This window comes from Marmota monax, unplaced genomic scaffold (genome assembly GCF_021218885.2).
Source record: "Marmota monax isolate L192 unplaced genomic scaffold, Marmota_monax_Labrador192_F-V1.1 WCK01_AAM20220418_F8-fsc00079, whole genome shotgun sequence".
In the NCBI taxonomy this organism is placed as follows: Eukaryota; Metazoa; Chordata; class Mammalia; order Rodentia; family Sciuridae; genus Marmota; species Marmota monax.
In genome coordinates this window covers 1,346,263-1,369,775 of record NW_026694099.1, presented here as the reverse complement: position 1 = coordinate 1,369,775, position 23,513 = coordinate 1,346,263, and the positions used below count along the sequence as shown (strand labels likewise).

Genomic DNA, 23,513 nt, shown 5'->3' with positions numbered 1-23,513 from the left:
ATCCAAGCAATTTAGGAGCTGAGACAGAAGGATTGCAAGTTTGAGGCCAACCTCAGCAACTCAATGAGGGCCTAAGCAACTTAGTGAGACCCTGTCTCAAAATAAAAAATTAAAGGGAGAAAAAAAAGGGGGGGCTAGGGATGTAACTTGGTGATAAAGCCCCCAGGTTCAATACCCAGTACTAAAGGAAAAAAAAAATAGTAGGTTACAAAATCCATTCTTTTCCTGTGAAGATGGGGTACTGACAGAGCCATCTGAGATTTGAGTTTATTTTTTAATTTTTTTAAAAAAACTTCTCAAATTTAAGCCCAGAATTTTTTTTAATATATCTTTATTTTTTATTTATTTTTATGTGGTGCTGAAGATTGAACCCAGTGCCTTACACATGCGAGGCAAGCACTCCACCACTGAGCTACAACCCCAGCCCCCTGAGATTTGAGTTTAACTGTAAGTAGAAAGATAGGCACTAAAAAGATTTAGGCAAACTATGGAAGATGGGCTGGCATCAAAAGGGCTGGCTGGTGGTAGAGTAATTTTACTGAAAAGCACAGGGAGAAGAAAGCATGTTGGTGTTATAATTCTCAAAATTGAGTTGTTAGCATGTTCAAGATAACAAAAAAGCCAGTTTAATACTATAGACCAACCAGGCTAAACAGTAGGATTCAACTGGTAACATGGTGAGGACTATTTAGGCAAAATTCATTCATTGTATAGGAATTAGAATGAATCTTAACTATATATATTAGAGTCAACTGGAAACAATGCTCTTTGGGGAATGAATCTCAATTTCTTGTTATCTTGGAAAATCTTCATTTTAGTATATGTGTCAGTGGTTGAAACTCCACTCCTTTGGGAATGTTTAACTTACCAGAATTGTTAGGGGTGAGGACTCTTGTGTGGCCTGAATCTCCATTTAGATATGGTTTGAAAGACAAAATCCCCTGTCCAGAGGAGGCAGATGAAGGTCTATGGAGGGGAAATAAAAGCATCAGCAGAAAAAGGGAAAGATCAAGGGCTGGGGTTGTATCTCAGTGGCAGAGTGCTTGCCTAGCATGCATGAGGCATTGGGTTCGATACTTAGCACCACATAAAAATAAATGAAATAAAGGCATTCTGTCCATCTACAACTACAAAAAAAAAAAAATTTTTTTAATGTGTAAAAGAAAGGCCAATGCCTTTAGGCCGGGGGGGGGGGAATCCCGTTTGAAACCAAAATTAAAATTAAATAATTCTGATGTACATTAAATACAATGTTATTAACCTCTCCTTTTTTTTTTTTTTTTTTACAAAACAAATTATAAACTTCAGTGGTATAGGCTAGTGGAGAAGTAATCCCAGGGATACTAGCAATGTCGGTGTGAACAGATTCCTAAAGAAAAGAAGTATGTTACTTACCTGTAAGATAGGCTGTGAGTTGAAGCTGGTGAAGGGGTTTCTGAAAGCATAAAAATGAGCTTGTGAGATTCAGATATATTAGGAACCAGGGCAAAAGAAATGGGGATCAAAGATTTTTTGTGGGGAGGTATGGGGATTGAACTCAGAGGCACTCAACCACTGAGCCACATCCTCAGCCCTATTTTGTATTTTATTTAGAGAAAGGATCTCTCGCTTTTTGCTGAGGCTGGCTTTGAACCAGCCTATCCTATACTCCAGAATCACTGGGATTACAGGCATGCACCCCCACGCCCACAAGGATATTTAGTATAAGTTTAGGGGACGATGTTGAGTGGAAAGTCTCACAAAATCATCTAGCAGCATCTCATAAGGATGCTTTCTTCTCCCTTTCATGAGTCTGGGCCAGGATAAATCACTGCCTTGATGTGCGCTAATCTATCTGTATTTTGCCCTCACCTCTGATGAAGATTACCAAAAACTATGTCTAAAGACAATGAGTCATTAAATTGGTGATGAGTAACATCAGTAAAACTAGTGGAACAAAGAGCTCCAAAAATCATCTCCTTCATTAAAGCAATGAAAAAACTAGAAAAAATGCTCAGAGTCAACCTTTTCAAACTCTGGAAATTAGCCAGATACAGTGGTACACACCTGTAATCCCGCTGACTCAGGAGGCTGAGGCAGGAGGATTGCAAGTTTGAGGCCAGTTTCAGCAACTAAGCAAGACACTGTCTCCAAAAAAAAAAGGACTGGAGATGTACTCAGTGGTAAAGTGCTCCAGGGTTCAATCCCCCAGTACAAAAAACAAAAACTCTAGAAATTAATAGAGAGCTTGTAGCAATCTGGAAAATATTTACTCAGGGGAAAAAATAGCTGAATGTCAATAAAAGCAGTAATCTCTGTGGCACTGTAACTTCTCTACTTCTCATTTCTCCTCTAGTTCCATGGTACCTTTGAAAATCAATTCTGGCAGTCAGAGGGAAGGAATGGGGTTGGAACTCTTTCAAAGCTTCATTCTTAGAGAACTGTCATTATTTGACCTGTATAGTAGTTTCCTGTAAGATCTCACTTGCAAAGCTGTCTCTGACTTGACTTGGAACTCAAGTTCACCAAATCTTGGAGCTCAGAGCTAACCAAGTACAAAAAAGTCTTTTCCCTTAGAAGTGTTTGTTGAAAACAATTAGAGACACTTGTTTTTGGCTGCCTTAGAAGATGATTATCAGTTGGGGCAACTAATAGTCTAACTAAAATGTGTAAAGGAAAAGTCAGGGAATGAGCTGTCCATAGGGGCTTTAAAAAGTTCCAATACATTCCTACAAATCTAGAAGGTAATGTGCATGCCCAGGTCTATAAACAAATTCAGAAAACAACCAAGAAAGCCCTAAATGCTCACCCAGAGCTGACCCTGAAGCTATATAAGCAGGAAGTAAAGTCAAGGCTCAGTTAAGAACTGGCTGGTTGAATGCTGAAAGTGCAAATTATGGAATATGCCAAGAAACAAAAAACTGTGGCCTATACATAGGGGAAAAAGCAATTAATAGAAACTGAAGAAATCCTGGCGTTGGACTTTCTAGACAAAGACGTCTACATCAGTTATTTTATCCAAGCTCAGTGGCAACATGCTTGAAATTCCAGAGATTTGGAAGACTGAGGCAGGAGGAACACAAGTCAGAGGTCAACCCAGGCAAGTTAGCGAGTTCTTATCTCTAAATAAAAGGTAGAGTGCCCTGGGTTCAATCCCCAGTACCAAAAAAAAAAAAAAAAAAAAAATCCACTATTTTAAATATATTCAAACAAATAAAGGAGACAGGCATGGTGGCACTTTACTGCAATCCCAGAGATTTGGGAAGCTGAGGCAGGAGGATTCCAAGTTCAAGGCCAGCTTCAGCAACATAGAGAGGGCCTAAGCAACTTAGCAAGACCCTGTCTCAAAATAAAAATAAAAAGGCAGGGCAGGGCATGAACCCAGTGCCTCCAGGTTCAATCTCCAGTACCCTCACCCACCAAAAAAGTAAAGGAAACCATATCTAAAACACTAAAGGAAGTGATAAGATGGCATCTCAACAGTGAATATCAATAAAGGAAAATTACATAAAAAAGAACCAAATATAAATTCTGGAGTTGAAAAGTATAACTAAATGAGAACTTTACTAGAAGGGCTCATTAGCAGATATGAGAAGGCAGAAATAGAATCAGCAAATTTAATTTTAAGTCTATTGAAATTGTTCTGGGGAAGAAAATAATGAAGAAAATTGGACAAAGTCTCAGAGACCTTGATGGGGCACTATCAAGGTTACCAATGTTTGTACAGTGGGCGTTTCAAAAGAAGTGGAAAGAGGCACAGAGGCAGAAAGAATACTTGGAAAATAATAGCCCAAAACTTCCCAAATGAGCTGAAAAATGACCTACAAATTCACGAAACTCAACAAACCTCAAATAGGATAAACTCAAAGAAAGTTACAACGAGACATATTGTAATCAAACCTAACCTTTTGTTTTTTTCTCCTTGTTAGGGTAGCTGGTGCAAATATCCGAGAGAGAGAGAGAGAGAGAGAGAGAGAGAGAGAGAGAGAGAGCGCGCACACACACTCTCTCTCTCTCTGAGTTCAAACACAAGTTTATTCACAGAGAATATCTGCCAGACTGCCCTTCTGCAAGGTGCAGCAGCCAGTGTCACTTGAAGGGAAGCTTATATATCTTTGGACAAGGAACAAGAGCAAGCTAGAGTTGATCTTGAGTGCAGGTGCTTGGATAACAACAGTTTTTTGTGTTTAGGGACCTTGGGGCCAGGGGATTATGGGAACAGGGTATCTTAAGTCTCTTTCTCTTGACAGTTTATAAGTTTCAGTTTGGGTCAAGATGGAGTCCTAGAACCAAAATGGAGTTACTAATGTCTAGGGCCTAACACTCCTCCTCTAAAATAGGCTCTATGATAACCACCCCTACATACAGTTTTATTGTGAAGATTAAATGAACTGATACACTGTAAGATACTACACATTAATATAAGAGGTTCAACTCCTTACTTGGTTTTAAGTTCATTTAATCATTGGCTATTTTGATGAAGAACAGGAAAAAGCAAGGTATTGTCAGAGAGTAACAAGAAAGGCCTCTCTGTGAAATGGACTTAAGACCTACAGGATGATAAAGATCCAGCCAAACAAAGTGGGCAGAATTTAGGAGAGAGTGTATCATATACCAAGGTCATCTCATTATATGAAACAATGTTCATCCTTATTTTAAATATCCCTAAAACTGTTGTGTTGGCTCATTAAGTGATTTGAAGGTGCAGAACAGGCAAAGTGAAGGGAGAGTCAGGAAGATCAAAGGAAAATCTGGAGTTTGATTAAAGAAAAAGAGGAATTATTTTAAGAATGTAAAAGTGATTAATATCGTAGAAAACTGCTGCATGTCTGGTAGAAGAGGAATGAAAATGGCCATTAAGTCTTGTAATTGGAAGCCCTTGAATAGGTTGAAGAGTGTAGGAAAAATGTAAAAGTAAAAAGGTATTGGAAACCCTTTTAAGAAGGGAAACAGAGGGCTGAGGTTGTAAATCAGTGGCAGAGCACTTGCTTAGTGTGAAGCACTGGATTTAATTCTCAGAATCACATATAAATATATAAAATAAAGGTCCATCAACAGCTAAAAAAAAAAAAAAGGAAAGGAAGCAGACATTCTACTATCATGTATATCTAAAACAAGAACAAATTAAAAAAAGAAGGTAAGCAGGATGTCCAATGCCATTTTACTTCTTCAAACAAAGAATCTTGAAAGCAGCAAGACAGAAGTCACTCATCATGTACAAGGAATGCTCAATAAGATTAGCAGTGAGAGGCCAGGGTTGTGGCTCAGTGGTAGAGCGCTTGCCTAGCATGAATGAGGTACTGAGTTTGATCCCTGGCACCACATAAAAATAAACAAAGGTAATATATATATATATATATATATATATATATATATATTTAAAAAAAAAGATTAGCATTGAATTTTCATCAGACACCATGAAGGCCAGAACAGTGGGATAACATATTTAAAGTGCTGAAAGACTATCAACCAAAAATTTATATCCAGCAAGATCATCCTTCAGGGCTTGGGATGTGGCTCAAGCGGTAGCGCGCTTGCCTGGCATGCGTGCGGCCCGGGTTCAATCCTCAGCACCACATACAGACAAAGATGTTGTGTCTGCCAAATACTAAAAAAAAAATGTTAAAAAATTCTCTCTTTCTCCCTCTCTCTCATTCTTAAAAAAAAAAAAAAAAAAAAAAAAAAAAAAAAAAAATCATCCTTCAAAAATGAAAAAGAAATTAAGACACTCCCAGAGAAATAAATATTTAGACAGAATTCAGCACTATAAAATCTGCCTTACCAAGCATGGTGGCACATGCCTATAATCCCAGTGACTCTGGAGGCTGAGGCAAGAGGATTGCAAGTTCAAAGCTAGCCTCATCAACTTAGCTTGAGGCCCTAAGTAACTTAGTGCTCAAAATAAAAAGAGCTGGGATGTGGCTCAGTGGGTAAGCACCCCTGGGTTCAGTTGCTGGTACCAAAAAAAAAAAAATACCTGCCTGACAGTAAGACATAGGGGCACACACATGTAATACCAGCTACTTGGGAGGCTGAGGCAGGAAGATAGCAAGTTTTTTTTTTGTTGTTGTTGTTACTTTTTTAGTTGTAGTTGGACACAATACTTTTATTTATTTATTTTTATGTGGTGGAAGATCGAACCCAGCACCTTACACGTGCTAGGCGAGTGCTCTACCACTGAGCCCCAACCCCAGCCCTGAAGATAGCAAGTTTGAGGTCAGCCTGCGCAACTTAGCAAGACCCCATCTCACAATAAAATAAAATGGGTGGAGATGTAGCTCAGTGGTAGAGCACTTGCCTTGCCTAGACAGGCCCTGGGCTCAATCTCCAGTAATACAAAAACAAAGGAAAACAAAACAAAGTCTGCCCTATAAGAAATACTAAAGAGAGTCTTCCAAGCCTAAAATGAAAGAATACGAGAGAGTAACTCAAATATACCTTTAAGAAAGAGCACCAGGGAGAGACAGTGGAAGTGGATTTTTGTTTGTAACTTTTTTCTTTCTGATTTAAAAAACAACTATATAAAACAACAATTATCAATTTGTCAATGAGCACACAATTTATAAAGATGTATGTATGCTAACTGCACAATGGAGTGGGAAGAAAAACTACATAGACTAAATTTTTGTATACTATTGAAATTAGGTGTGGTATTAAATCCAAAATAGATTGTTATAAATTAAGATATTAATAGTAATCTCTAAGAAAAATTCCCTGCCACATATACATACAAATATACATATGTATATATACAAAAATTTATACATACACACACACACACACACACATATATATATATATATATATATATATTTTTTTTTTTTTTTTTATGAGACAGGATCTCAGTTGTTTAGGGCCTCACTAAATTGCTGAGACTGGACTCAAACTTGCTATCCTCCTGCAGCAGCCTCCCAAGTGGCTGGGATTATACATGTATGCCACCACTCCAGGCAGCAAGAGACTCAATCTCAAAAACAAAATAAAACAAAACAAAAAACAAGTAGAGGATAAAGGAGCTGGAGGTATAGTTTAGTGATACACTGTGTGTGCCTAATATATGCAAGGTCCTGGGTTTAATCACAAGCAACATGCACAGAAAAAAAAAAAAAAAAAAGGAAGGCAGACAGGAAGGAAAGAAGACAGAAAAAGATACTTCATGCAAACCATGAACAGAAGAGTGTTTATACTAGTAAAAAACTAAATTAAAAAAAAATATTACTAGAGACAAAGAATGACATTATGTAATGATAAAAGAGTCAATCCATCAAGAAGACATAAATTTACATATATGTACCTAATAACAGTTCTAAAAAAAAGTAAAAACTGACATAATTGGGGCTGGGTACAGTGGTACACGGTTATAATCCCAGTGTCTCAGGAGGCTGAGGCAGGAAGCAAATTCAAAGCCAATCTCAACAACAGCAAGGCACTAAGCAACTCAGTGAGACCCTGCCTCTAAAATAAATAAATATAAAATTTAAATAATTTTATATTTATATAAATATAAATAAATAAATAAAATATAAAAATAGGGCTAGGGATGTGGCTCTGTGGTAAAGTGCCCCTGAGTTCCCAGGTATGTGCCCCCCAACACATGATAAAAAAAAACCCTGACATAATTGAAGAAAAAATTAGACAAGTCCATAGTAATAGTTGAAGACTTCAATACCCTACTTAAAAAAAAAATAGAATAACTAGACAGAAGATCCAGCAAGAAACAGAAGCATGCCAACTGAACACCACTATATACCAACTAAACCTACTAAAATTTATAGAATATTTTATCCAAGGGCAGAAAATAAATTCTTTCTAAGTGCATATAAAACGTTTTCCAAGACAGATGTTAAGCCATAAATTTTTAAAAAATCAATGTGTCCCAAATCACAAAGCAATGGAATTCAAAATAAATAATGAAGACAAAAAAAAAATAATGAAGACATTTGGAAAATTCACAAAATGTGGATTTTTTTTAATATTTATTTTTTAGTTGTAGGTGGACACAATACCTTTATTTTTTTAGTTTTTTTATGTGGTGCTGAGCATCGAACCCAGGGCCTCATGAATGCTAAGCAAGCACTCTTCCTCTAAGCCACAACCCCAGCCCAATATGTGGATATTAACACACCACTAAATAGTCAATGGGTCAAAGAAAAAAAAAAAATCACAAGGACATTAGGAAATACATTTTTTTCTTTTGAGGGTTACTGAAAATTGAACCCAGGGGTATTCCCCTGAGCTACATCCTCAGCTCTCTCTCTCTCTTTCTTTATTTACTGGCACCTGGAATTAAACTCAGGAGCACTTAACCACTGAACCACATCTCCAGCCCTTTTTAATTTTATTTTGAGACCGAGTCTCACTAAATTGCTGAAGCTGGCTTTGAACTTGCAATTCTCCAGCCTCAGCCTCCTGAGACACTGGGATTACAGATGTGTGCCACCATGCCCACCTAGCCCTTTTCTTTTTTGAGACAGGGGCTTGCTAAATTGCCTGGGCTGGCCTCAAACTTGCAATCCTCCTGCCTCAGTCTTCCAAGTTGCTGGAATTACAGGAACAGCCCTCTGTGCCCAGCTTAGAAAACAATTCAAGATGAATAAAAACAAAAACACAATAAACCAACCTTATAGGATGCAATGAAAGCAGTACTAAAGTGAAATTTATGACTGTAGATATCTATATCATAAATGTCTAATATCAATCAATAATTTAACCTTCTACCTTAATAGAAAAAGAACAAACTAAACCCAAAATAACCAGAAGAAATAAGATTAAATCACAAATACATGAAATACAGAATAGAAAACAATATAGAACACCAAAAGTTGGTTCTTTGAAATGGCTGACCAAGACAAAAGAAAAGATTCCAGTTACCAAAACCAGGAATGAAAGAGGAAACAATACTACCAACCTGACTTACATAAATTGGCTAGACCATCTACATTTTTCAAAGGGGTGAATGTTGAAGAACTGGAGGAAAAATCTCTGAATTTTTCAAATGAAAAGGATTTGGAGCAGGGTATGGTAGTGCAGCCTGTAATCCCAGCAGCTCCAGAGGCTGAGGCAGGAGAATCGTGAGTTCTAAGCCTGCCTCAGCAATTTAGTGAGGTTCTGAGGAATTCGGGCAAGACCCTGCCTCTAAATAAAATGTTAAAAAGGCTGGGGATATGGCTCACTGGTTAAGAGCCCCTGAGTTCAATCCCTGGTACAAAAAAAAAAAGGACTCAGAAATTTCAAATTTGTTTTTTGTGAAAGAAAAAGAAAATCCTCTCTGATACGTTTCTCTTGGGACTGGCTGATGCCCTTGAAAACAGTAACAACAATTATAGTTTTTTTCTTATATATATTTTTTTAGTTGTAGTTGGACACAATGCCTTTATTAAATTATTTATTTTTATGTGGTGCTGATGATTGAACCCAGTGCCTCGCATGTGCTAGGTGAGTGCTCCACCACTAAGTCATAACCTCAGCCCCAACTATAGTTTTAAGAGGACAAAAATAAGAAATTAGGTGAAGAAATAAAAATATTCCTTCATTGAAATATATTTATGTTTAATACACAGTGCAAAAGCCAGACATCCTTCAGTCTAACAATTTACATTGTCCTTTTAGACCTAATTTGTACTGCCATCTTGTGGCAGTTTTTAAAATTCAAGTTAATTATTTTACTCAGAAGTAATCTTGAATTTCCTGAGCAGAAATTTTGAATGGCTTTCTGTTACTCAACTTTATTTCCCCATTATCAGTTTGAGAATAAAAATATCATTGTTGGGGGCTGGGGATGTGGCTCAAGCGGTAGCGCGCTCGCCTGGCATGCGTGCGGCCCGGGTTCGATCCACCGCACCACATACAAACAAAGATGTTGTGTCTGCCAATAACTAAAAAATAAATATTAAAAAATTCTCTCTCTCTCTCTCCCCCCTCTCTCTTTAAAAAAAAATATCATTGTTTTCAAACATGTAATATATGTCTTGAGATCTGGAGTAATTGTTTAGGGAAAAAAACAGTGAAATGATACGTTGTACAGAAAACCAGAAATCTGTTGATTTCTACACAGAATATGTTGACTTTTGACACCTTCTCCCCCTCCCCCTGTCTCACCAGCGTAAGAGTCTCTGGGAGTGCTCCTTCCCTGCAGTCCTCTGCCTCCCTAGTGGTCAAATAATAAACATTAATAATACTTCCTGTTTCTTTGCAACTACACATTCAAGCATATATTGTTCTCCCAGAGTAGTCACACTAGTTCAAGAAAGATCCATACTTTACTACTTCTAAAATTAACATGATAGACACTGCTAATTTCATCCTTGAACACTTCTATTATTTCTATCCCTATCGATTCAGTGTCAGCTTCTAATATCAGGTCTCCATTGCCAAACAAACAAAAAAGGTCTGCAGGGCATCAAATAGTTTCTGCCAAAGCCAGGATAAGTTTCAGAATCCTGACTTAAATTGTTGCTTTCATTAAGCTTTAGAAATGAAATTTTGAAAAGAGAAAGTGAATATTACTTACTTGGCCCGCGCTACCAAAGCCAGCCACTCTATAAGGGAGAGACTCCACAGAGGAGGACCGACTATATAAGATGAGACAAAAAATTTGGTATTGAACTTTGACATGGACCCAAAGTCTCTTAAGTCCCAATCTGAGCCACATCTAGATATTTACTTCATCTTCCAACTTTTGCCAACAGTTTTTCATGTTGCAGTAAAGGTCTTATACTCACCTGACCACTTGGCTGCTATGCTGGAAACTGAGTCGTGGAGTAACTGAAAGAGAATAACATGCAGGATAAAAAGCTGTCATCAAAAAAAAAAAAAAAAAAAAAAAAAAAAAAAAGCTGTCATCACTAGTGCACGCTGCCTTGGTTACCTGGTTGTATGATGTTTTTCATATCATACATAATATTAGGAAAATCACATTATGTTCTCTGAGAGAAAACCATTTTCCATATGAGAAAATATATTTATTCATCTAACACAGATATGTGGTCAAAAATATATTGTCTACCTGACTGTGATGGAGAAGTAATGCCCACTGGTCGAGGTGTGGTCAGCCTGCAAGCAAAAAGAGGTAGCTCTAATCTCACTAAGCATAAGTGTCATTTTAGAGGATCAATCGGATCATTGTTTATAGAAACAGTAACTTCCTCTCTGAATAGATTGTTTATCTTATGTATTAGAATTATCACTCCAAAATATGGAAGCAAAGCTTCCATGAGATCCCTTTATTCCCCAACTCCTAAGCAAGAACTTCTCCACTCCCCTATTCTCCATAGTAGAAGTTCTTCTGAAGTACTTGTTTTCTTCCTTTCCAGAGTGCCTCATCAAATACTGTCAACCTTACATCTCTTCATGTATTCATACATCCCTCCATCCTCCAACCCATCAAATCCATCTATCCAACAAGTATTTTTTATGTCGATATATATCCTAGAACTCAAAATTACAAAATAACTTGAATAAGATTCCTCTCTTTGAGAGACTCACAGGCTAATGAGAGATACTTTGTTAAAAAAAAAAAAAATCAGGGGCGTAGCTGGGGTTGTGGCTCAGCGGTAGAGTGCTTGCCTAGCACGTGTGAGGCCCTGGGTTCGATCTTCAGCACCACATAAAAATAAATTAATAAAAAATAGGTATTATGTCCAACTACTACAAAAAATATAATATTTAAAAAATCAGGGGCTAAGGCTATAACTCAGTGATAGAATACTTGCCTAGCATGCACAAGACTCTGAATTTGATTCTCAGGATAAAAAAAAGAATAAAAATAATGGGTGTATTGAAAGTACAAAAGAAAAAACACTAGGCAGTAACTTATGTGAGTGAAGGGTGTCATGTCTTTTTCATCCACCGATTCAGGGTTGGTATTCAAAATATTTAACAGTTGGTAGGACACCCATGTCACCAACTAAAAAGGACTAGTGCTGTAGACCCACCTAATATAGTACTTTAGAAAAAGTAGGCAGTGAATCAATATTTATTGAATGAATGAACACAACATCTAACTTCACCTAATGCAGTCTTTGCAGAGGATATTATGTGAGTTGAATTTTGAAGGATGAGTAGTGTGACTATCTTATGATAGTCAAGGGTATTACAATCAAGATTTCACTTTAACTAAACAAATTTCACTTCAGCACTTTTCAGTGAATAATTCTTTCTCAGAGAAATACGAGAGAAATTCATCAATCATTTTCTTTATCTTGAAGCCCACACAGCCAGGAGTCAAGAAAGAAGAGGCTCAAAGCTTCCTATCACAAGGAAATGATAAACATTTAAGGAATGGGAATTTAATTACCTTGATTTTTACCATTACACATTGTATAACTGTATTAAATTATCACACCCCATAAATTGTTTTACAATGGGTACAATTGTTATGTCAATTAAAATATTTTTTAGAAAAAAAAAAGTTTTCGAGATGGGGGGCGGGGCTAGTATAGTGGCTCATAAACTAACCTGTTTCCTTGGTACCGACTTGGAGATTCCTGTGGGTTAAAAAATGGGAAAAAGGAAGCTGAAGATCAAAGGTCCTAATCAATGTATCTCAGTCTTACTTGTTAGATAACTCAGATGCAATGTCTCTTAATTATGGCTGCTAAGGTTTCCTACTAGCTAGGAGAAAAAACAGGAGCAATGTTTCCTTAGGAAATTATTAGCTTTGATGAAATACAATGTTAGTTTTTCTTTATAAAAGCACACTGGGAATCCTAGAGACCAAAATATGTAGTGAAATATGGAGAGTTTCTAGGGACTGAAAGGAACATAAAATGACCACAATTTGCTAGATCAGTTATAGGAATGAGATCAACAAAATTATATAAATACATAGAATAGTTTTAGGAAAAAAAGAAATGTCTAGGGAGTGTTTGGGAGAAGAAGGGTCCTGAGGTGTCTTGGGCTTCTTCAAGTGACAATCTGAGCTGCAACAGATGTCTCTTTCATTTATAAGAAAGCTTCCTAATTGGTACGTCACAACTCATTAATCTTCAATGGGTTACAAGTGTACTAATATTAATACTTACATCCCTCTAAGGTCTCTGTAGCCTTTTCCTTTATTTCAGTGTGCTTGACACACAATATCAGTTTCCATGTGTGTCATCATATGAAAAAAGTTAGAATGCCCTATTTTATTATAGCCAGCTATATAGATAGATGCAAAAGCAGGAGAGAAAATAATAGAAAAGCAGGAGAGAAAATAATAGAAAAGAAACTCTATTTCATTCACCTTTAGTAGGGCTAGAAATTTCTTCAGTTCTCCATTCTCCTTTCTTAAGGTTGACAGCTCTCTAGGCGAACAATGGAAATAATCAGCTCCAGGTCAGTTGGAGAAAAAGTCTTAATATCACCATCATCATCAACAACATCATCATCATCTAGTTAATGCTTACTAAGAGATACTTGAAGATAAACATGGCAAAGCTTTGATGGTGAAATAATCAAGTGGGCAAAAATAAGCAGTCACTTGATACAATTTCAGGGGAGTTACCACAGAATTCCATTTCTTCTTCATATATCCAATTATGTACCTGAATATACATTGGGCAATCTTCAGTCTTTGCAACCACAAGAAAATAAGGATGACAGTTTCTCTGAAAAAAAAAAAAAGCTATGTGGACATATGACTTGTCACTTACTTGTCCTGGCTGGCCACCGTTTGCTGTGCTTCCTGTAAGGATGCTTCTAACTTTGTAATTCTATGCTTATAAAAGGCGATGAGGAGATCTGTTTGTTTCTTCTGGAAACTCCACACCTATTAGGGAAAAACAGGTCTTTGACATCACTCCCATAACTTTCTTACCACCACTTCTGGCAAGAGAAGAAAATCCATCAATTCATACTTTATTATTGCTCTCCCCCCCACCCCACCCTGGGATATCTGGTTTAATTCAAGACTCATCCAAACTAGAGAGTTCAGCACTAGAGAAAGCTGAAAGTTTTTATTTTCAGGACACTGGCTTTCTAATAATGAGAATATGGCCCTTTAAAAATATAATCATTCATCCTGAGCAAAAACTGTTTTTCAAGCTCAGAATCGGTTCTACCTTGCCTACAATGATGAGCTTGAACACTGGTAACCAATTTATATTCCCTAAGACACTTACACGGAGTCACTTGTGGGCTATTTATGCTGCTGCAGTAAAGGGTGAAGAGGCACCCAGGAAGTATCTATTCCTGAATCTTATTTCTGGGCATGAACATATAATTTTATTTTTTGTGTCACTTTAGCATTTGTTATACAATGTACCCATTGTGAGATTGCTGAATCAGATCTAAAGTTAATATTTAGAATGTGTTTTGGCTTTGTCAGGCTCTACTTTTGAGTACACAGCAGTAATTATGTCTCATCTGTTTCCTCCCTGCTCAGACTATAAACTTTTTGTCAAGGGTCCTTCCCTAGATCTTAGTACTCATCCCATAAACTTTTTTTTTTTCATTTAATTTGCAATTTGATCTTGCCATGTCCCTACAGAATTATATTTATATAATCTCTAACTTAATCTTTCTTTCAGACTTAAATTAGTTATAGATAGATAAAAACTTATTGTGCACTACTTTATTTTTATTTATTTTTTTGTACTGGGGATTGCATCCAGGGGAGCTCAACCACTGAGCTACATTCCCACATCCGCAGCCCTTTTTATTTTTTGAGACAGTGTTTCTAAGTTGCTGAGGCTGACCTCAAACTTGTGATTCTCCTGCCTCAGCCTCCTGAGTTGCTGGGAATACAAGCATATGCCATCATGCCTGGTTCCAATTTTTAATTCAATTAGGAATGGAGAAGCTCTGTTCAATTAGTGACCAGATTTTCTTCCAATGGTAATGTGGTAATTATTTATATATTAGGGAAAAAAACCACATGATTTCAAAAGTCTTTTAAAAAAACATAAAGCTGGACATGTAGCACACACCTGGAATTGCAGCAACTTGGCAGGCTGAGGCAAGAGGACTGCAAGTTCAAGGCCAGCCTCAGCAATTTAGCCAGGCCTTGTCCCAAAATAAAAAATAAAAGGGGCTGAGGATGGAGCTGAGCAATAAAGTACCCTTGGGTTCAATCCTCAATACCACAAAACAAACAAACAAAAAAAAAACCCATAAAGTAGAACAGGGGTTAGCAAACTACTGACTGATGAATGCTTTGAACTGTGACAGAGATTGCATGGTTTAGGAAGCCTAAAATATTTACTAGCTTGCTGTTGTCTGAATGTTTGTGTCCCTCAAGATTCATAATTTAAAACCTAACCCCTGATATAACAGTGTGGGGTCTTTGGCCTATGATTAGTTCCACAGAGCAGAGCACTCTGAAATGGGATTAGTGCCTTAGAAAAGGGTTGAGGGATCCTGTTTGCCCCTTTTGCTCCTTGAGGATGCAGCAAGAAGGAGCCATCTTAGCAGAAAGTAGTGAGCCCTAACAATACATTGAATCTGTCGGGCCTTGATCTTGGACTGACCAAGATCTGTGAATGATACGTTTCTGTTGTTTATAAATTACCCAGTCTAAGGTATTTTATTCAGTCATACAAATAGCCTAAAATGGCCAGTGAAATTACATAATGGTATAGCCACTTGAAAGAATTGTTGGCAGCTCCTCAAAAAGTTAAACATAACAGCACAAACAGCTCTGTACTTGAGCAAGAGATTCATAAAAATATTAAACATTTAGAATGTTCCACTTGAAACAAATTCAATTACAGATCAAAATTTCAAAATGAAAAAGGTCTGTCTCAATTGGGGGACTAGATATATTCACAGATGGTTGGTTCTGGCCTGAAAGATGGGAAGGACTACATCTATTTCTGTAAAGAGATTTGTTCTTCTTTGATAAAAAGTCAACCATATTAAATGTTAGTAATAAATACTCTGGTTTCTCTTCAGATCGTATAAATCTTTCGCCTTTTTTAAATGTTAGTAATATTCCACATCATGTACAACCACAAGAATGGGATCTTAATTAGAATAAGTTATACAACAATGTATGTATAATATGTCAAAATACACTTTACTGTAATGTATATCTAAAAGAACATATAAAAACAAACAAACAAATGTTGGTGATGAGGAAGAATGACTCACATGGTAAAAGAATCCTGTTTTTACCTGTATATCGGAAGCCACTCTGGACAGGAGCTATGTACACACCTTTAAGTCATGAGTAAAGGGGTGCTGAACAGTTATTGCACCCTGCAATGCACTGGATTTTTACCCCCCCCCCCAATCTCAGATAATGAGTTGTGTTTCCAGGAGTGGGTGTCACCTGTTGGCGTTGAGTTATACTCACTTGTTCCTTTGTAATCCTACCCCTTTGCCCTTTTGGGGATAGAATGTTCCATGGAACCTCCCCTTGTGTATCCCCTGTGTAAAAATAAAGAATTCCAGTGGCTCTCTCTCTTTCCACGGACCCCTAAAGTCACAGAACCATCTCCAGATTTTGAAAAAGTACTTCTGTGTGTTGGCGTACTTTCTCCGCCATTTTCTTAAGTTATTAGAATAATCAGATTTTGTGAAGCCAGCATAGGTCACCAGCTCGAACAGATGGTAATAACTATATTTTCCACTATATATATTTCATTATTTAAACCACACCTATCTATTTCACTCCATAAGTGAAACTATCAGAGTAGTCCCAATTAATAAATAAAAATGTATCCTTGTATGTTTAAATTTTAAATAAGTCAAAGATGTATTTTTAGTGACTTGGATTCAGTTGATATCTTCAGGTACTTGGTAATATGTGTACTATGCTCACAGAATAAAAGATTCTGGAGACTGGGGTTGTAGGTCAGCAGTAGAGCGCTCGCCTAGCGCGTGCGAGACCCTGGGTTTGATCCTCTGCACCATATAAAAATAAATAAAGGTATTGTGTCCAACTACAACTAAAAAGTAAAATATTAAAAAAAAAGATTCAATAGCTGCAATTATTTTTCCATGCTATGGCTATCAGCGCCTATTCAATTATTGTTACATCAGATTTACATTAATATTTTTAGGGTGATGCAAAGTAATTTAACTTTAAAATTGTCCAATGAGCTGAGACAAACGGTATTTTTTTGTTTATTTCACTGACTTGTGAATTTTTAAATCTTATCAATAAAACATATGTTAAGTTACGGGAAAAAAAAAGTTAAGTATAAGCTGGGTACAGTGGTACATGCCTATAGTCCCAATATTTCAGAGGCTGAGACAGGAGGATCACTTGAACCAGGGAATTCAAGATAGCCTGGGCAACACAGCCAGACCTCATCTCAAAAAATAAACCAAAATGGTAGGGATGTAACTCAATGGTAATGTGCTTGCATAGCATGAGTGAGGCCCTGGGTTCGATCCCTAGCATTATACATATACACACACAAAAAAAATGTTAAACGTACAGTTATCATTTGACCCAGTGATTTCACTACTATGTATCTACCAAAGAGAAATGAAAATATGCCAGGGATAGTTGCACACACCTATAATCCCTGCAACTTAGGAGTCTGAGACAGGAGGATCACAAGTTTAAAGTCTTAAAACAAAAAAATAAAGGACTGGAGATGTAGCTCAGAGATAAAGGGTCCCTGGGTTCAATCTCTAGTACAAAAAAAGGAGGTGAGGCTGGGATTGTGGCTCAGTGGAAGAGCACTTGCTTAGCATGTGCTTAGTGAGGCACTAGATTCGATTCTCAGTACTACATATAAATAAAGGTCCATCAAGGTCTAAAAAAATATTTGAGAGAGAAAGAAATGAAAATATACACTCATACAAAAGCTTTTAATGTTCCACAGAAACACTATTCACAGGAAAAAGTAGAAGCTACTCAAATATCGAACAGAAGGTAATAACTATATTATTATATTATTACCCACGGATGGATAAATAACATGCATACCAATCTATATAGTGGAATATTATTTGGCCATAAAAAGGAATAAAATATTAATGAGGCTGTGACATTATGAATAACATGCTTGGTTAATGCAGTCAGACACAAGAACACACAAGGTAAGTTGTTTTTTTTTTTAAGTACTGGGGATCAAACCCAGGACACCTTGCACCTGCTAGGCAACTACTCTACCTGTGAGCCTTATCCCCAGCCCATATAATTCCACATTTATGAAATGTCCTGAATAGTCAAATCTATAGGAATAGAAAGTAAATTGTCTGGGGTTGCAGAGGATGGGAAAGATTTGGGAAGTACCTGTTAATGAGTTTAGGATTTCTTTTGGGGTGATGAAAATGTTTCTAAAATTAGGTAGTAGTGATTGTACAATTCCATGAATTTATTGAAAACCTCCAAATTGCATAATTTAAAAGGGCAAGTAAAAATATCTCAATAAAGCTGTTATTTAAAAAGTAGATGTATTTTATAATTCCCTTTGAAATTTATTTATTTATTTTTTTTTCTTTTGGAAAGCTTTATTGAACACTGAAAATATTTTTTATTTATTTATTTTTCTTTTTTTTTATTGTTGGTTGTTCAAAACATTACATAGTTCTTGATATATCATCTTTGAAATTTATTTTAATATAAAGATTTCTTTTATTTATATGGTCTGTATTGTCCTGTGGGTTTATGATCTTTTATAACCTTCTATGAATTTTCCACATTACTTTTGAAACAAACAAAGTACTTGATAGTTTTCAGAATGCTTTCATCTCATTAGATAATTACCAGAGGTAGGATGAGGCTAGCACCTTATTCAATGATAGAACTTGTCTGGCCTACATGAGGCCCTGTGTTCAATCCCCAGCACCAAAAAGAAAGAAAGAAAAGGATGAATATTCTTATTTTACAATACATGTGAGGGAGTATGACTGGGTCAAAGAAATGAAATTACAAGCCAGAAGGCAGATTTGATCTTGAGATTCCACCTCCATGAATTTTCCCAGTATTACCACTTTACCATATTTCTTAAACATTTAAAAGTACAACTTAATAGGTAAGATTGTTCTATTCATTCTTTCAAAAACTCTTTATTAAAATCCTTCTGTTTCCTCACACTCCATTAGGAGTTGATATATAAGATGAATAAGAATAATAATGCCCATAGCCGGGAGCAGTGGCGCATGCCTGTAATCCCAGCAACTCTGGAGGCTAAGGCAGGAGGATGATGGAGAGTTCAAAGCCAGCCTCAGCAACTTGGCAAGGCCCTATGCTAATCAGTGAGACCCTGTCTCTAAATAAAATACAAAAAAGGGCTCAGTGGTTAAGTGCCCCCTGGGTTCAACTCCCAGTACCAAAATAAATAATAAAATAATAATGTCCATGCCCTCAATGGAAAAAGTGAAAATTATAGTACAACATAGTGTTACATACTATGTATATTTATCCATGTACATTTGAGGATAAGAACATTCCAGACAGATGGAACAACATGTACAAAGGCCAAGAAGCAACAGATAAAACTATATATATTAATAATTGAGAAACCAGGCGTGCACCAGGAGACGGAAGCAGGAGGATCACCTGAGCCCAGGATTTCCAGGCCAGCAACAATGATAGCCCATCTCAATAAAATAAAATAGAGTAGATTGTCTTTGTTTTAGTTGGGTGTGGAAGGCTGAGGATAAGACAGGATACTCAAAGAGATAAGCAAGAAACAAAGCATCAAAACATGAGACTTAACAAGATAAGCAGCTCTGACTTTCTAGGACTTGTTAAGAGGGTTAACTTTATTTTCAAAGCAAGGTTGTATTGAATGCTTTTAAATAGGAAAATAGGGCTAGGGGTATAGCTTAGTGGTAGAGCACTTGCCTAGCACAGGCAAGGCCCAGAGTTTAATCCCCAGCCCTGCAAGAAAGAAAGAAGGAAGAAAGAAAATTATCATACTTACAACAATTCTGGCTTCAGAATTGATAAATGATAGGAAAAGGGAAGGAATGGAGGCCAAAAGATCTGTTAGGAAGCTACTATAGTCATCTAGATGGGAAATTTTGGTAGCATGAACTAGAATTTGGACATGAAGTGGATAGACCTGAGATATTTTAGAGAGAGAAAAAACATGATTTAGTAATAAACTGGACATGTGAAGAAAAAAGGAAAGCAACAGTGACTCCCAGGTTTTTCGTTTGGTTATTAATATAGATGGTGACTATCATTCACCATGGTAGAGAAACAGTACTTTATTTTCCTGTATGTATGGGCGGTTGGTAAGACAGGGTGGAAGAATGACAAGTTCAATATGGGAAATGTTGAGTTAGTGGAGACCTCAAATCAGCAAAAATATATGCTTCTGAAGTTCAAGAGTAACACAATTCAGCTGGGTGCAGTGGTGCATACCTATAACTCCAGCAACTTAGAAGGCTGAGGCAGAAGGATTCCAAGTTCAAGACCAGCCTCAGCAACTTAGCAAGACCCTATCTCAAAACAAAATTTTAAAAAGGCTGGGGACTTGGACATTGTAGCACACCCTCAGCAACTTAGAGACCCTGTCTCAAAATAAAAATTTAAAAAGCCTGGAGATTTGGCTCAGTGGTTTAATCCAGTGATTCAAACTCAGTGGCTCTGTGTTCAATCCCCAGTATCTCTTTCTCACCCATGTAAGCATGTAAACATACACACACATACACATACCAAAGAGAATTCATTTATTCAGCAAAGATTTACTGAGTGCTGCCTATGAATATTGTGGAAGATGAATAATAATGAACAAAACAAAATTGGTCTTGGACTCTATGGATCTTGCAGTCTATAAAGCTCATAATTAACAACAATAAAAATAAAAATTATTTAAGTATTATTATGACAACAAAAAGTTTTCTGAGCTGGACGTGGTAGCGCACGCCTGTAATCCCAGTGGTTCAAGAGGCTGAGACAGGAGGCTCCTAAATTCAAAGCCAGCCTCAGCAACAGCAAAGCACTAAGTAACTCAATAAGACACTTTCTATAAATAAACTACAAAACAGGGCTGGGGCTGGGGCTCAGTGGTCAAGTTCAATTCCCGGTACCCCCCACCAAAAAAAAAAAAAAAAAAGAATTTTTTGATAAGAGAATAATGGGCAGACCTAATTTAGATATAATGATCAGGGAAGATTCCTCTGAGTTCATAGTCAGGCTAAGATCTTTACTGGAGATAATTGAAAGTCATCCACATGCTAATGATAACTGAACCATGGGAGTGGATGAAATTATCCATGGAGGGGATAAAAAATTAAGGCAAATAACTAGGATAGAACTCTTGAAGAAATATAGATAAGAGATGAACAGAGAAAAGAGAATCCGAAAAGGAAACAGGATATGTTGATTATAGTGGCAAAGAATATTTCAAGGTGAAGAGAGTACACTTCAAATGCTACTGGGGATCAAATATAAGAACAAACAGTATAATTCACTAGATTTGATAATGATGATGTTATTGGTTCTCTTAGCAAGAGATTCAGTCAGACAAAAGTCAAACTGCAAAGGGTTGTGGAGAGATTTAGGAGATAAAGAAAGAGACTAAATGTAGACAAATACCCATCAATGCACTACAAATTAGTGTTCCTTCTCAAGACTTTGCTTAGTGCTCTTGTGATGGAACACCAACGATTATCTTCACATTGCCAAAACCAGTCAACTATCTCAGTCTAGTTCTTATGCCCTGAGTTCTGGAATCTGCTTTCCTGACTTCTCCACCTGCATTGCTAACAAGCATCTATCTAAAACCTATTATGTACAAGATTATCTTTTCCCCTCAAAGTAATCTTTTCTATTTGGTAAATGGTGTACACATTCCACTCAGCCATTCAATACAAAACCCCAAGATATATTCCTTGGTTTCCTCTCTTTTTCTCATTGCCCACATCCAAATCAACAGCAATTTCTAAGCCAGGCATGGTGGTGTACACCTGTAATCCCAGCGGTTTAGGAGGCTGAGACAGGAGGATCATTGAGTTCAAACCCAGCCTCAGCAATGGCAATGAACTAAGCAACTTGAAACCCTGTCTCTAAATAAAATACAAAAATAGGGCTGGGGATGTGGCTCAGTGGTCAAATGCCCCCAAGTTCAATTCTTGGTACAAAAAACAAAAAAACAGCAATTTCTAATAGTTCTTGCTAGGAAAAATATCTCAGAATTAACCACCCCTCTCCATTTCTGTTGTCACTTTAGCTAAGCAGCTTTGCTAGATTTCCCCTTGGCATTCTAACTAATCTTCTTGCTTCTATTCTTAACCTCTTTATAGTCCATTCTCCACTCAGCAGCCAGATTCTCTTTTAAAATTATATATCAGATAATCATTTCTTTATATAAAACCCTTCAATGGTATCCTACTGCATTTAGAGGAACTAAACTCCTTACTTTGGTCTACAAGTACCTCTTTCTCTGACTTTACCTTAAATAACTTCCCTCCTAACCATCCTTACAGTGAGAACGTTCATTCATTTGCAAACATTTCTTAAGAATCTAATTTATGTTAAATACCTAATTAGACATTGGGTGTTACAAAAATGTCTGCCTTTGAAAAGTGTATAGTTCAGTGAGTAAATCAGACACATGAACAAATAAAATAAATCACTCTTTCAGAATTAAGTATTTTGCAGTTAAAGGCAAAGTGGGATGTAAGTACAAAGGATAAAACACAATTTCTGCCCACAGAAATCATGGAAAGCTTTTGCCGAAGAATAAACAATTACTGTCATGAATTTGAAAGATGATTACTTATGGGTAAAGAGGCAGTCTATGATCTAGCAATAGAAGAAAGCTAACAAATACATACAGAGCTCTCAAATACCTTCAAAAACTTATCTAGAAGTAAGTAAAGAATGCAAAACAGGCAGCTTGATTAACTATTGTGCAGACTATGGAAGAAAAAGGCTCTTGTTAAGTCATTACAGAGACTGGGAATACAAATGCATATTCAGAGATACTTCTATTCATTCATTTAACAACAGTATTTTGAGTGTACACTATACATCAGGAACTAGTCAATAAAAACAATAAACAAAACCAACCAAATCTGTCTTCATGGAGCTTATATTCCAGTGTAGACTTCAGACAATACACAGATACATAATATAATTACAGAGATAAGAGCTATAATGAGAAATAAAGCAGGTTAAGGAATAGGAAATGTTGAGGCTAGCTGGGTATGGTGGTACACACCTGTAATCTGTGAGATTCAGGAGGCTGAGGTAGGGGGATCACAAATTTGAAGCCAGCCTCAGCAACTTTGTGAGACTCTCAGCGACTTAGTAAGATTCTGTCTCAAAAGAAAAAAATAAAAAGGTCTGGGGATATGGCTAAGTTGTACAGCACCTCTGTACCAAAAAAAAATTTTAAAAGAGGAAGAGCATTGGGCTACTTTAAGATATTGGAGTCTGTAAAGGTCTGACTGAAAAACAAAGTTTTGAGCAGATATCTAAATGAAGCAATCTAGGTATAACATGGGATCAGTTATTCAACTTCCCAGATTAGGAAAACATTTTTAGACTTTGCTGACTTCACCAAACTGGTCCTTCACTGAAGTGATGATTAACTGACCCTTTCTATTTATTTTATCTTGATTATTTGACCATGTGTGATTGGTTCTCTGATTAGACAGGTTAAGATTCAGACTACATACGATTTCTCTACTGATCA

The 23,513-nt window shown here is 36.7% G+C and overlaps 1 protein-coding gene across 8 annotated transcripts in view; it reads right to left on the bottom strand.

Annotated features, from left to right (window-relative positions):
• Rnf212b (ring finger protein 212B) overlaps positions 1-23,513 on the bottom strand; it is a 56,153-nt gene that overhangs the window by 3,783 nt on the left and 28,857 nt on the right. For 5 of the 8 annotated variants that reach the window (XR_009228709.1, XM_058585792.1, XM_058585794.1 and 2 more), the window contains 9 exons: positions 13,614-13,729; positions 13,205-13,265; positions 12,436-12,464; positions 10,985-11,031; positions 10,701-10,743; positions 10,490-10,550; positions 10,078-10,126; positions 1,396-1,435; positions 869-966 (listed from right to left, as the gene is read on the bottom strand). Coding sequence is in view for 6 of the 8 variants with exons in the window: in XM_058585792.1 (XP_058441775.1) it covers positions 869-966; positions 1,396-1,435; positions 10,078-10,126; positions 10,490-10,550; positions 10,701-10,743; positions 10,985-11,031; positions 12,436-12,464; positions 13,205-13,265; positions 13,614-13,729 (544 nt within the window). In the remaining 2 variants the exon portion in view is untranslated. The remainder of the gene's footprint in view (positions 1-868; positions 967-1,395; positions 1,436-10,077; positions 10,127-10,489; positions 10,551-10,700; positions 10,744-10,984; positions 11,032-12,435; positions 12,465-13,204; positions 13,266-13,613; positions 13,730-23,513) is intronic. The other 3 variants (XR_009228710.1, XM_058585795.1, XM_058585796.1) reach the window with 2 other exon arrangements.